The 14,730-nt window shown below is 44.4% G+C and overlaps 1 protein-coding gene across 2 annotated transcripts in view; it reads right to left on the bottom strand.

Moving 5' to 3' along the window:
* LAMC2 (laminin subunit gamma 2) overlaps nucleotides 1-14,730 on the bottom strand; it is a 64,126-nt gene that overhangs the window by 22,097 nt on the left and 27,299 nt on the right. For both annotated transcript variants that reach the window (XM_017524506.2, XM_017524507.2), the window contains 5 exons: nucleotides 7,895-8,030; nucleotides 5,147-5,245; nucleotides 2,413-2,549; nucleotides 1,486-1,608; nucleotides 395-584 (listed from right to left, as the gene is read on the bottom strand). In XM_017524506.2, coding sequence (XP_017379995.1) covers nucleotides 395-584; nucleotides 1,486-1,608; nucleotides 2,413-2,549; nucleotides 5,147-5,245; nucleotides 7,895-8,030 — 685 coding nt within the window. The remainder of the gene's footprint in view (nucleotides 1-394; nucleotides 585-1,485; nucleotides 1,609-2,412; nucleotides 2,550-5,146; nucleotides 5,246-7,894; nucleotides 8,031-14,730) is intronic.

Raw genomic sequence — 14,730 nt, 5'->3', positions numbered from 1 at the left:
TTCCTCTGCCTTGTTAACCTCTCCTCCCTTTTCTTTCCTTACAGGGCTGCCCTTCACATTTGTCAGGTGGTCCTGGGAAGCTTTCCTTCATCACTCCAGTGTGGGTCAGTCATGCCACCTCTATGTGCTCAGAACTTCTGTGTCCACCTTATCTATTTCTGTCCCTTGACAAACTACGATGTAATTATCTATTCATTTTTCTCTCCCGTTAGCCTGTCAGCTGCTTGAGGGAAGGAATCATGTCCTGTCTCAGCACATAGCACTCTGCATGGTACATAAAAGGTGCTCAGAAAAGCTTGTTGAACGAATGAATGATGATTGAATGAATCAACAACGGACTCGAACTTCAATCGCAGTTTGCTCTAATTGACCTACTTGTGGTCTCTCTTTTTACCTGAATGTGTAAGTCTTGGTGAGCCCACAAGGCAGAGTCTTGCCAAGTGGCATCAAGGGAGCTGTAATCCGTAGACCAGCACCTTCCAGGATCACATCGTGGGCAGACGGATGTCTGCCTCCTCTGTCCACACGGTAGTCAAAAGACAGGCTTTGCCCATAGCTCACCTGTTGATTCCCAAGAAATTTGGCTGTGAAACAGAGTTTTAAAAGATTGAGATCAGTAGTGAAACTGGAGAGGCAAACACATGCAAGAGTGCATTGGTGTCGGCAATTTCTGTTTCAGTCCTATGTCATCCTGCCCCAAAACTCCCTGCTAGGAGAGTCAGGACCTGGTACTGGACATGGCTATGACATGCTGGGCTCTGAAGGAGGGTTAGTTACTGAAATGATAACAGGGCCTTGTTATAAGACAGTTCTATCTATTCGATGGTTCATGATGTGGCCCTGATGACAGACTGTTTTGTAAAAATCCCAGGTCTGACAGCACAGCATCACTTGTTACATAATGCTTTAGTTTACAGAGTGTTTTCACGAACATCATCACATTTGATGGCAATAATTCTGGGAGGTAAGCATTACTATTCCCATTTAACAGTAGAGAAAACTGAAGTTCAGAGAAGTTAAGAGAACATCTTATCTAAGAATCGCATACTACCTAAGGAAATGAGCTGGGACCAGAATTCTAGCCAGTGCTTTTCCACCCAGGAACATACCATTGACTGATTTTTCTTAACTTACAAGTATTTGAAGTTTGAAGAAATGCTTTGTTTTTGCTTTCCACCTGCTTCTCAACAGAACCATAGGTTTGGCCAGTCCTTCATTTCTTGCCTTGATGGTAAACGTAGAAACTTCCCATTTGATTAAAGGAGGCAGCTCAGCCAGGGTCTGACCTCTGGGACACCCCATTCTGCTCTGTTGGGCCATTTCTTAGTGACTCTCAAATCAGGCTTAAGCCCCAAGTCTCTTCTGGAGATGTTGCTACCCTGATCACTTAATGATATGATTTCCAAAATTTCTAATTCCATTTCTCTATCTTGACTTCCTAGTCCTATAAGCTGGCTTCTATAGAAGAAATTATTCCTCACATACCAGGAGCCACAAAATAGACAGGGTCTGGCCGTCGGGCTGAGCTAAACACGTCTTGATAGCGCTGCGACCATTGGAGTTTTGCAGGAGACCCATTTCGCTGGACAGCCTTCCAGCCATCAACATCTGGAACACAAATATAATCAGTCTGCATTGGGCAAACCCTCATCATCTATTAAGTTAAACAAGGCAAGATTTGCCTGCCAAAAAGTCCTAGCGGTGAGCAGCAAGCGGGGTTTTCTCAATATTTCCACATTTGTAAATGGTCCTTAAAATTCTCCATGTACCTCTCTATGTGGGTCTCAACTTCACTGCTCCCACCCTACAGCTGCTATGATTCCTCATCTTTGAGTCTGACTCTTGTGATAAGAGAGCAGGTTTTCCTCTGTCCGTAATTTGCATTTTTTGTATTTACATAAACAGGGTCTGATCTTAATGAAGTAAAAGAGTCCAGTCTTTTCAAAGGGGAAACTCAAACTTAGAGTTGAAATAATATCAATTTCCAATATTTTTATAGGGCTCTGTAGCTTGGTAACTAATTTCACATAAATTAACTCATTTATTATATGTGAAAATAGCATTACTAGTGAATGTGAATTCTGGAAGACTCTTATACACTCTCCAAACCAAATGAATGATTCCTTTGTGGTTTTGAAATAGATGGGGATGAAAAATTCAGGGAAATAAAAATCTGGTCTCTTTTGAGTTATTCTTTTAAGTTACATTCACTGGTATGAGTGAACTGTTTTCAGTCTGCGACTTTTTTAAGACATCAGGGTATGTCTAGTACCCTGACAAAATAATGTACATTAAATACTATAAGAGAATTGCTCAAGAAAATCCATCCTGTGAATGCAGAGGTGGTTGCCTGTAAGCACAAAGCCCTACACAACATTCAAAAACTAAAACCTAGAAAATAGAAGGCTTTACCCTGAGGAAAGGTAGAGGTGATCGTGTGGACACTGTAGTCTGCAGAGCTGCGGCAGCTGGCTGAATGCCCATAGCAGAAACACTGGGTACAGCCCTCAGGGTTCCCTGCATCCAGGTGATAGTAACCTGGTCGACACCTGCAGTGGCATTGAAGAAATCAGGATATTATAGGTTACTTTTTATTCTGCAGAGAGAATATAATGAATAAGACAGCCTATCTCTACCTTCTCTCCCACTTGGCTCTACTAATTTTCAGAGGAGGGAATACCAGGTTTCATATACCACCTCCACCCCCAGACCACCAGATGGAATAACCACGACTCCCCAAATGAAACAGCATAAGGAACATCCACTTTCTGTTCCTCTGGTAGAACAGAGCCACCTTTGTCTTGGTGGTCTGGCGTCTGAGTAGTTGGCCCATCCTTGGTAGGAAATTGAGTGGTGGTCAGATGAGCAGAATGGGTGTGGGCAGGGCTATGCAAAGCTGCCCTGTCCTGGAACTACTGTTTAATGGGGAAAAAGACTGGGAGGTGGGGACCAGGAAGGCGAGGCTCCTGTCTCAGCACCGCCCAGCTGTACTGACCCCTCCCAAGACCACTAGGTGTGGATCCCCATCCCTGACTCTTGTACCTGGGCTCTGGCTCACTGAGGAAAAGGGCAGGAGAGGATATGACAACAAAAAAGGATGGCTAAGACACTCTCCGAAAGCCAGGTGCAGGCTTGCCTTCCACCTCCGCTCCCACTCAAGCCCTCCAGTGGCTGCTATGAGGACAGTGACTGCCCGGGGAGTCTTAATGCTGGAGTCACAGAGAAGAAGGCTGGGGAAGCTGGGGAGGACTTGTTTGTCCTTTGCTCAAGTTAACGACATCCTTTCACATGAAATAATGTGAAATAATGATACTTTCAATAATCACTTATTTAGCACTGATGTTGTGCCTGGCACCTTGTGTGTACTCTCTCATTTAACCTCCCTCCAATCCTATGAGGAATTGCTATTTCCAGATTTCTTAGATGAGGAGACTAAGGCCAAGAGGTTAAGAAACTCTTGAAGTATAGCAGGTAAGTGGCTGAGGCAAGTTGGAAACTCATGTACATCTGCCTCCAAATCATGTAGTCTAAGCCACTGCACCACATGTTAGGGGGTGTGTTCTGAGTGCAGTGTCACAAAAAAGCAGGGTAGCTGTGAAGAGCAGGTGCTTCAGAGAACAGCTGTAACTAAACAAGCTTCGTTTTTTCTCTAAGAGCAAGAGTTTTAAAAAATTATTATGGTTTCTATGGAAAGAAAACCTGCTGATTAAAAGAGATTAAAAAACAAGGAAGGCCAGGAAGGGAGGGGTGGGGAGGGAAGAAAAGAAAAGGGAAAGGAAGGGAATTAGGCAAAACTAAATGATTGTGTTTAGGAACACACTGGGGTAATAAATTATGAGGCAAAGAAAGTGATTATCATAAAAGTCAGAATGGAGGTCATTTCTAGGGAGGGGGAGGGCGTTGTCATTGGGACACAGTTTTAGCAGAGGTTTGTTTATTCATTTATTTTTGAAACAGAGCTTTGCTCTTGTTGCCCAGGCTGGAGTGCAATGGCGCGATCTTGGCTCACTGCAACCTCCACCTCCCGGGTTCTGGCAATTCCCCTGCCTCAGCCTCCTAAGCAGCTGGGATTACAGGCATGTGCCACCACGCCCGGGTGATGTATTTTTAGTAGAGACAGGGTTTCTCCATGTTGGTCAGGCTGGTCTCGAATTCCCAACCTCAGGTGATCCACCTGCCTCGGTCTCCCAAAGTGCTGGGATTACGGGCATCAGCTGCCATGCCTGACCAGCAGAGGTCTATTTCTTATCATTGGTGGTGATAACATGTATTTTATGTGGCATTCTATTTCTGTGTTTTATTTTGAAACTCAAGAGGCTTTCAACAAGCGACTTCCCTTTTAACACTTAAGCTTTTTTCCCTGCCTTCACCTCAGAACACAATCCAGGAATGTATTTGGCATTTCCTCTGCCCAGGTATAAGTGATTGGCAGGGTGCCAAATAACTGCTTTCTTACTTTTAAGGAAATGAAGAGGAAGCCTTTGCTTCTGACGCCAGAGTCACAGCCCTGTGCTCAACAGCCTCCAGGAAGGAAGAGTTTAAAGCCTGAGCACAGTTGTACTTAAGGCACGTCCTGCACCGGCAGCTGCGGGCGATGGCGTCTCACTGCTCCACCTCCTCCAGTGCGCCTTGGCCCAAAGGGCTCTTACCTCGTCCTACCAGCCCCACGCCCATTCGTGTGTGTGCTTGTAACTGCCATCCTGTCCCCGGGGCGGCGCCTTTTCTGTATACAATGGTTATATATGGCCATATGCTGTGATAGGCCCGCTTACAAGAATTTTCCTAGCATGTTTAATTAGGCCAGGCCTTTCCTGCAACCAGCCCGAGTCCCAGGATCTCACCATGGATTTCCACCCATACAGAGCACCTGGGATCCGGAGCCAGCTGGTGAGGGGAATCTCTGGGGCCCTGTGCCTCTCCCACCATCAAAACAAAGAGAAGGGGCCCAGACCACTGTACGGAGTCCAGTGAGATTTGAGGGCTCAGTGTTATTTTTTTTTTAAGCTTAGTTTTTGAGGACAAAGAGCAGGAAGAAAGTCATCGACATTTGTCGAGTTTCCCTTTTCCATAATTACACTCAGAGGATTAATTCTCATGCTAGTTGGCAAGGGACTCTCTGCTGTTTGTAGGGCCACGGTTCACAGACCTATCACAGCGTTCTCCAGTGACAGCTGCCTTGCAGACACAGCGGCCCCCGTAACAGGGCCCTGCGATGCCAGCTGGGTCACAGTCACACTTGGAGTCTCTGGGAAAGAAGAAAAAGAAAATTAGGGACATGGTTCCAAATGCTTCACAACTGTGCACATAAAATCAGCTGCTCATGAGCAAACATGACTGAGCTGGGCAAGCCCTTCTGCGATGAGGCTTCTCCTGCCCGTCCTCACCCACGCAGACCTCTCTCACACACCGCAGGACTCACTCGTCTGCACCAGTGCCACTCAGAGTGGACCTGGCGGGTGGCAGCCGGGCCGAGAACTGTCTCCCACTCCTAAAGAGAGCAGGGGTTTGCGCCAGAATGTAAACCAAGTTCATCACTCAACGGCTTAGTTTACTTTGGTTTACTGTTTGACTCGGTACATGTAAAATGTACCGTTTACATTTTTTTAAAAATTATCATTTGTTTTCCTTTTGTTTAATTAAATGATGTCTGCTTTTCATCATGACTAATTCCATCTACCTGTTATTTTATTCCATTCAGTTCTTTCTCTTGGTAATTCCTTAACTGAGATATAATTCATATGCCAGGCAATTCACCCATCTAAAATGGACACTCCAATGGTTTTTAGCTGATTCTCAGAGTTGTAAGCCATCAATATTAATTTTGGAACATTTTTATCATTCCAAAACAAAACCTTGTGCCCTGTAGCAGTCGTGTCCCCCACCCCCCTACATTCCTCCCTCCAGTCCCACTTCCAGCCCTCAGCAGCACCAGCCCACTTTCTGTCTCTCCAGACGTCCCTATTCTAGACATTTTCTATGGAATCATGCCATAAGTGGTCTTTCGTGACTGGCTTCTTTCACTTAGCATGATGCTTCTGAGGTTCATCCATGTTACAGTGTGTGTCAGTACATAAATTCTTCTTGGTGACAGAATACATATATTCTTTTGGTTACTGTTTTCACTTTTCAGCTATTATGAGTAATGCTGCTACAAATGCTTGTGTGCAAGTTTTCGTGCAGCCATCTACCTTCTCGTTTCTCTTGGGTATACACCTAGGAGTGGAATTGCTGGGATTGCTGGGTTTAATGGACTTTGTTTGTGGCGAGACTTTCTCAGTGAAGGTATCGGAGCTTTCACTGAATTCCGCACAGTTCCCTGTCTCGTGCCTCCCTGCCTCTGTCACTTACCTTGCATGCAATCATGTGTCTATCTCATTGCTCATAAACCAAGTTCATTGTCTCTTCTCTGCGGATCTGTTCCTCCTCTGCCTGCCCTATGTCTCCACCCATATCCTGCCCAAACCTGGAGCCCCTTGACCCCTCCCTCTCCCTCATATTTCTCATCCAGTCACATGCCAAGTCTAGCAATGCTTATGGCTAGAATTTCTTTGCCAGTCTTTATCTTTGGATTCTCATGGCCTCCTTCCTTCTTAGCTCCCTCTCTACTGCTGATCTGGACCATTTGACAAACATGTATTCAGCATCTACCGGATGCTCAGAACCAGGGATGCTAAGAGAAAAAGAAACAGTCCCCATTCCATAGGAGCCCTGTGGCAGAGCAGGTGTGTGGATCGCAAGAGCAGCAGGCACAGGGCCAGCTGCCGGTGCACTGGGCACTCTCCAGGTGCCTCTTCCCACTCCAAGCATGGGGACACAAAAGCAAACAAGACAGAGCCACGGGGGGGCTTACATTTTAGTGGGAAAAATGGACAAACATGAATAGAAAACAAGATATGAAGTGAAACGACAGAGTGAGAACACAGAGGGGTGGGACTGGTACAGGAAGGCCTCTGTGACGAGATAGTGGAGTGGGAACAGAGCAGGAGGCACTGCACGGATGCACCTAGGCTGAGGGTGGAGAGGGAGGAGGACCTCAAAGGACCTTGATAAGCTTTATCTCATTATGAGTTGAGGGGGTGGAGCTAATCGAGGGTTGTGTTTTCAAAGGGCTACAAAAGAGGAGTGGGGTAGGGGTGATCTCTGAAGTCCATCTGAAAGGATCAGTGAAGGCTGGACCAGAGCAATGCCCATAGAGGAAGAGAACTTGGAACCTTGATAACTGGGACAATGCAGCATGGCTGGAAGGCAGCTTCTGTCCCAGCAAGGAGCCAGCAAAGTGAGCAATGGGACGCACCTCCTCTGTGGGAGCCTTGCTAGCCAATGCCCAATGCTTCACTGCCAAGCCCCCGCCAAGCCATCCCAACACTTACCAGCTCTGCATCTCTGCAGACTGGTCATGTGATAAGTTTAACGCATACTCACCTTCCAAAAAAAAAATTTGAGCTGGGATACAGGACATTCCAAACTAAAGGGGATCAAGATTATGCAGAAAAGTTCTACCCAAATTCACTGAGGGCAAAATGGTCCCAGGGTCCCAGGTTAGTTGAAGGACTCTTTGCCTCCCTTCTAGTTCATCTAGAGGGAAGCAATCGCCACGGTGAAGAACACGGGCTCTGCAGCCAAAACCCTGAGCTTAAGTATTAGGTCCAGCCTCACCAGTAACATCGGGCTACTTAACCATGCATGGTTTAAGTTTCTTATCTTTGAAATGCATATAATGATAATCCCAGCCTCTTAGGGGTATTTCGAGGGTTAAAGTGGATATCCCACATCACGTACTCTCAAAGCAGTGTTTGGCACAGGATAGGGGCTCAGTAAATACCAGTGGTTGCTAAGGTTTATATAATTGTCATGACCAAGTTAGTGACAGCAAAGGTGGGATGCAGATGCTCACAGTAGTCTCTGGTCTTGGGTGCACCCCGCATCCGTGAGCATGTGGAAGCCTGGCAGACATCGGTCGCATCTGCTTCCTGTCACACCCGGTTTACAGCTGCACCGTCCAGAGTTGTCACATCGAGCACTAAGAGAACCTGAAACCCACAAGGTAGGGGAAGGGAAAGAAGAAGAGGAAATATTTAATTTATATGGCATTGGAAGCAACTGTCACCCTATGGGTGCTCCGTAAACACAAGTGAGAAGCACCACCTGCTGCCTTTAACAGTCACTTCGCATCGTCTGAGTATTCTTTCACCTGCCAGGGATGGTGCTGACAGCTGAGGATGTCTTCCTCAGGGAGAGGAATTAAATTACTCATAAAAGCATTCTTCTTTGTCTGTCTGCTCTGATTTTAACAGTAGGTAGCATATAGCACTGCTTTTTAAAAGAAGTCCATCAAATCTTAAGCTCTCAAGGAAAATTTGTGAATGAACACATTGGCCACCTAGAAGAGAGTCCGTATCGGAAAGTGGACAACATTCTCCTTTATCCCTGGTGGGAAAAGCCATCCTTTAACGGTCAGTGCTTTTATGGTATGATTTTTAAGGGCATAAAAAGGCCTATTAACCAAAACTATCCACCTGCCAGGAGTGCTGGAGAGTCTCCTCTGTGGTGCACCCCTGTGAGATGTACCCTGTATGCCTTACCTAGAGGACTGTTCTTGTCTTTTTTTTTTTTTTTTCCTGAGACAGAGTCTCGCTCTGTCACCCAGGCTGGAGTTCAGAGGTGTGACCTCCTCTCACTGCAACCTCTACCTCCCAGGTTCAAGCGATTCTCTCCTGCCTCAGCCTCCCCAGCAGCTGGGACTACTACTGCCACCACACTCCACTAATTTTCGTATCTTTAGTAATGATGGAGTTTCACCATATTGGTCAGGCTAGTCTCGAACTCCTGACCTCGTGATTCACCCTCTTAGGCCTCCCAAAGTGGTGAGATTACAGGCATGAGCCACCACGCCCAGCCTGTACTTGTATTATGATTCTGCTTTTTACAGATATGCTCTTAGTTGTAAATAGGTCCTCTCAGATTGGGTGTTCATTAAAAAGTCAAGGCAACAAAATGTGTCACTGTGGGATGCCACCACGTCTCACCACCTGCCTTTCCACGCTCACTCCTGTTCCCACCTCCACCTTCTCTCACCCGGGCCCAGCCTCACACTCTCCTCCCTGCCTCCATCCTTGCCTCTGCACACTCCACAGAGAAACCAGGATGTTCTTTTAAAATGTGACTCAGATATTTAGGTCCTCTGGTGGTCCCCACTCTAAGCAGAATAAGACGCCGACTCTGTATCACGGCCTGCAAGCTCCTACCTCTCTCACCTCCTCTCTTACCCTCCTTCACTAGGTTCCAGCGACCCAGCTCTCTTGGTTCCGGCAAAGTGCTAAGCAGCTTCCTTCCAGGCATTTGCACTTCCTGCTCCCTCAGTCTGGAATGCCCTTTCCTTAAACTTCCCCTAGCTGGCACATTCTCAGCACTCAGGTCTTGATTAAATATTACTTTTCTAGAGAAATCTTCTCCGACTCCTGCATCTAAAATCCTGTCTCACACCTACCCCAGTCCTCAGCCCTACTTGACTTAGGATGATCTCACCTTATGTCACCTTCCTTATTCCCACTGCCCAGCAACATGCCTGATATGAAGCAGGTGCCCAGAAATCTGTTCAATTAATGTGTTTATGCCAAGGAGGAGGGCTGGGCTGTTGCGGAAGGAGCTGAGAGAAAGCCAAAAATGAGGTGGAAGGCTAGCTGGGGACACCTCCGCTACCTTATCATTCCCCTGCAGTTCAGTGGAATTGTAAAATAATCTATTTTAAGTATCTGATGATTATGCTATCCAGAGCCTAATGAAGCCAAGGGAACATTGACCAGTCTCTATATGTTTGTTTTTTAAATCTGTTGTCTTTCTGTGAACTTTTAATTCACTAGCAGAATTCAGATCAATAAAGGTATCGGTTCTGTGCTGTATGAAGACTTTATGCAGCATGTGGAATGTGAAATAAATGAGTCACATTCACAGTTTGAGTCTATGAACATCTACACGTCAACTTTGCAAGGCTGGCAGGAGCCTTCAGTGATAACATAAATGACATTTTTTGAGCACCTCCTTAGATGTTGAGTTAGGCACTTTATATGTATTAGCTCATGCTATTTAGTAGTGAATTAAAAGTTCACAGCAGAATAACAGATCAATTTCTGCATAATAGGAACTCTCAGAGGTTTAGGCAGGCAGTGACAAGTTCAGACCTGCAGTTAGAAAGAAAACGCTAGAGCAGTCTGCAGGTGGCGTGGAAAAGGCAAGACTAGCGTGTCACCTCCTGTACCATGGTGGCCTGGGTTAGAGGGGTCTAGGTGAGAAGAGAAGGAGGGAAGCACTGTGAGAGCTACTGTAGATATAGAACACAAAAATCAGTGGCTCTTGGGTTAGGAATGATGAGGGAGAAGGGGTCACATCGATGACACTCAGGTCCCCAGAGTGCATACCTGGCTGGACTGTGATGCTATTTGCCAACCAGGGAAGGCAGGAGGAGGGCCAGGATCTCAGGTTGAATCATCAAGAGAAGATAATCAGTTTAGTTTGGGATATACAACTGGAGTCTCTAGGGGCATATAAAGGTGGAAATGTTCATCTGGAGCTCAGAGTCTAGAGATGAAGATCTAAAAGCCCTCAACACACAAGCTGAATAGGACGCTATAGTAAACGTGAGATCAGTCCAGAAGCAGATTGAGAAAGGAGAGGAAGTGGTGAGGACAGAGACAGAGCCTATTAAGAGTGAGGATGACCAGAGAGGGAGAAGCTTCAGGACAGGGTCTAATCGAACAGTGGGCAATGGAAGGCAGGGAGGAGAGGTCTAAGGAGGGCGAGAGGAGGAGGAGAGAAGGAAGGTTTTCAGAGCTTAAGGCAAGAGAGCATTTATGCAAAATGAGAATGAAGACAGGCTGCTATTTGGTTTGATGTTTAGAGACTTCATGCTCATTGCTCTGTAAGTAGTCAGCAGAAGGAAGGAAATTTTCTTTTTGAATAATGCCCTGATAAGTAGCATTAAATAGAAGTCCCTCATGATGAAATTTGGTTGTTTTTAACATGAATGGATGCTGATTTGGGGACCAGAAACACATTTTTTCCCCACTCAAATTAATGGCAATTACACTTTCTACTTCAGAAAACTCTCCCTGCAGTAGTTTTTCAGATGTCAATTATTTTTATAAAGTGGGGGAAGATGGTAATTCAGGCTCTAATTCTGAATATGACTAACTTATTTCATGTTCCAAAACTTTCAAAATAATAGCACTGGGTCTTCAAAGTCTCACTCAAAAAAAAAAAAAAAAAACACCTGCCCCAGTTTCCACATCATGAACTGTACTTAGGGATGAACAATTGGGTTTAAAGAATAGATGAAGAATAACTTCCTGTTTCAAATTTGTGTCCCAGTAAGCACATTCATGGTTTATGTAGATATAGTCCACATGCATTTAAAGACTCAGGAAGGTATTAAAAAATGATTAATATTTAAAATTTAGGGCCGAGCATAGTGGCCAATGCTTGTAATCCCAGCAGTTAGGGGAGGCTGAGGCTGAGGCAGGAGGATTGCTTGAACCCAGGAATTTGAGACTAACCTGGGCAACATAGACCCTGTCTCTACAAAAACATAAAAAATTAGTCAGTCATGGTGGAACATATCAGTAGTCCCAGCTACTCAGGAGGCTGAGGCAGGAGGACTGTAGGAGCCCAGGAGTTTGAGGCTGCAGTAAGCCAGGATGGAGCCACTGCATTCCAGCCTTGGCCGCAGAGTGAGACCCTGTCTCAAAACAACAACAAACCCAATAAAAACAAAACAAATAAATAAGAAAATATAAACCAAGATAGTTTATATCCTTTTGAGAACCCTTTTAAAAATATATACACTTGCATTTTAAAAATGTCTTAAATAATAACTAAAATGTTAGAGTCTGAATATACTGTCAACATCATAGATACATAAAAAAGTAATAAACTTAAGAAAGTCCAATATCACACAGACCTCAAAACTTCACTGTCAGGGAGGAAGAAACTTTCACACACAGTGAATTTCAAAGTACCTGCAAAAGGTTATCAGCGCTTAAATACGTGGTTGGAAGAGCTGAAGCTAAGTCAGCCCTGTTACTGAGCCCACAAAGTCATCATCTACAAATAAGTCTACTTGCTACATTTATGGGAAATCAATGTAAAGTCCAAAATTAGTGACTGCTCTGGGGTTTATTAATGCCATTGGCTTCATTTGACATACATATAATGATAGCATTTTTTTGGTAAGACATATTCTTTTGCATTTGAAATTAAATATACAACAAACTCCCCTGTCGGGTTATTATCTGAGAGTGAAAAATATTCTCTGGCTAATTGGGAGACTGAGAAATCACAGAGGGAATTCAACTTGTGCCAGTGGTCTAGTGACGTGTGCAGCTGGGAATAGCTGGGGACAGTACATGCTGGGAACAGTCTCTGTCACCAGCGTGTCTTCCAGCCTCGGCAGTTTGGACCCTGAAAGTTCGGTTTCTTCATCTCTTTAACAGGGGATGTGGGATGTGTTAACACAGGTTGTCACTGTTATGAGGACTGAAAAGGGCATCATCTATGAAAACGTTTGGGAAAATTATAAAGCAGAGTCAGATCTTAGGAAATAATATCCATTGAGATTTTTGTGTACACATAGGCTCCTTCTGGGCATAGAAAAAGGCCACTCTGATTTTTTTCTTTTATATGGAGGGAATAAGAGAATATTCTTGGTTGGAAAACGTGGCTTACAACTGTAGTTCCTGCAATCAGTTGCTGGAAGACTTTAGGCCATTCAGCAACTTCCCTAGGTCTCAGTTTCCCCACTGTCTTCATAAGAAAAACAACTACATCAATTAACCATTTACTGAGTTGCCTGCCATGTACTTGTCACACACCATTTTGTCTCTGCAGGATCCCGTGACGTGAATATCATGATCCCTCTCTAACAGATGAGGATGCTGGAGCAGCATGATGTTAAGGAGCCTGCCCAGAGTGACCGAGTGGTGGTGGTTGTGTCCAGATTTGCACCCAGGCTGCCTGGCCCCATAACCCACCACTGTACTCTACATTTTTACCGTCGATGTCAACAAACCTGGTCCTGAACTCTTACTCTGCTCCTCAGCTCTATAACTTGGACAAGTTTCTTCCCCTCCCTCCCTAAGTCTCTGCTACATCATTTGTGAAATGGAAAAAAGCTTGTAACTCTCTTTAAAAAGATGGCCTTCAGGCAATTCAACGAATAGTCATCAAGCACCCACTGTACATTGAGTATGCTCATTCCTAATTTTAAAAAAAAAAAAAAAAAAAAAAAAACATAGCCTCCTCTTTATAACGTTAGTTGTGAAGATTAATTAATTATTAAAAGCACCTAGAAAAGTGCCTGGCACAGGGCCAGCGCATGCCACATGCTAACTATCATGTAAGACATAAATCAATATTGAGCTTCACCTCGTCCTGCCAAGTTGTTCCCACTGAGTCTGGGATATCTATTCCCCAGATAAAAAGAAGGAGCCAGTTTCTCTATCACTGGGCAAGCAGTAAACTACACGCTGAAGCAGAAGAGATGGCATAGTAAATCCTTCTTTACCGTCTCTCTGTGCTAGGCAGCAGGTTCCTGGTCTACACTGAGACTAACAACCTTGTCTTCAGGCCAGGCTTTCCAGCTGAGCCAATTACATTTCTAGTTTCATTCTCACTGATCATTTCATTGGGATGACCCAACTCTGGTGACTCACAAAGAAGCTACATGACCTAAGGCAATAGGAGCTCTTCAGAGAGCTTAAATGTTCATTAAAATGGAATAATTTGCTTTTTAAATTTTTTTATGAAGTTCTTTGATTCACAGGGAGGACTGCGAAGTCCAAATGATTCTGGATGCAAATTCTACACTACAAAGCTAAGCAAATCTGAGTCAAACCATATCATAACAGCAACTTAGGTGAATCTGGGGGGTGGCTGGTGGGATATAGGTCTATCTCACCACAGGGTCACCCAGTTTTCTATAAGACTCCCAACCCCCTCTACCAGCAACTCATGAGTGCACCAGAATCTGCCCATTTTCAGATTCCTTCAAGCTGCAGCTATGAATTGGTTCTACAGACTTATTACACTAAGTCATTGCCATGCAATAAGGCTATATGCTTTAAGTGGATCAATATATATCATAGATGTTATTAAATACTTTCTAGAAAAGTAGATAATGCTAAGAAAGATAACAGATAAATGAGCCATTAAAAAAAAATCTTACTTACAGAATCACCTCTCTCTCCCCCTTTATATTTGCTAACTTGTCTTTACTATCTGGTCCATAATGAATATAGCAGAGTGTGTGTATCTGTGTGCACAGCAAAGACCTACAGTTCTATGAATATAGCACTGGGTGGGCTACTTTAAAAAAAAAAAAAAAAAAAAAAAACTAGCTCTCCTACAAACCAGCCACCCTATTAGGTGCTTCCTGTTTGTTATTTTGTTTTCTCTTGTTAGCAACCTAATGAAAGACATTAATTTTCCTATTTACTTATCTGTCTCCTTTATTAGTATGACTTCATATTGCTAGCACCTAGCACAGCACTAGAAACAGATCTAATTCCTTATTTTTCAAGAGGTTGGTCAAACGGATAGTCATAAACACGAAGAAAGATCCCTGGAAGAGTGCAAGCTTCCTTTGTCATCTGCCTGGAAAAGTTAATAATGTGACTCTTGATATTAGAATTCAAGACAACATACCCTAAAGGTCCCATTGGTTCCACCAACCCCTACTTA

The sequence above is a fragment of the Cebus imitator genome, unplaced genomic scaffold (assembly GCF_001604975.1).
Source record: "Cebus imitator isolate Cc_AM_T3 unplaced genomic scaffold, Cebus_imitator-1.0 Scaffold33, whole genome shotgun sequence".
In the NCBI taxonomy this organism is placed as follows: Eukaryota; Metazoa; Chordata; class Mammalia; order Primates; family Cebidae; genus Cebus; species Cebus imitator.
This window is presented reverse-complemented; position numbering and strand designations above follow the sequence as displayed.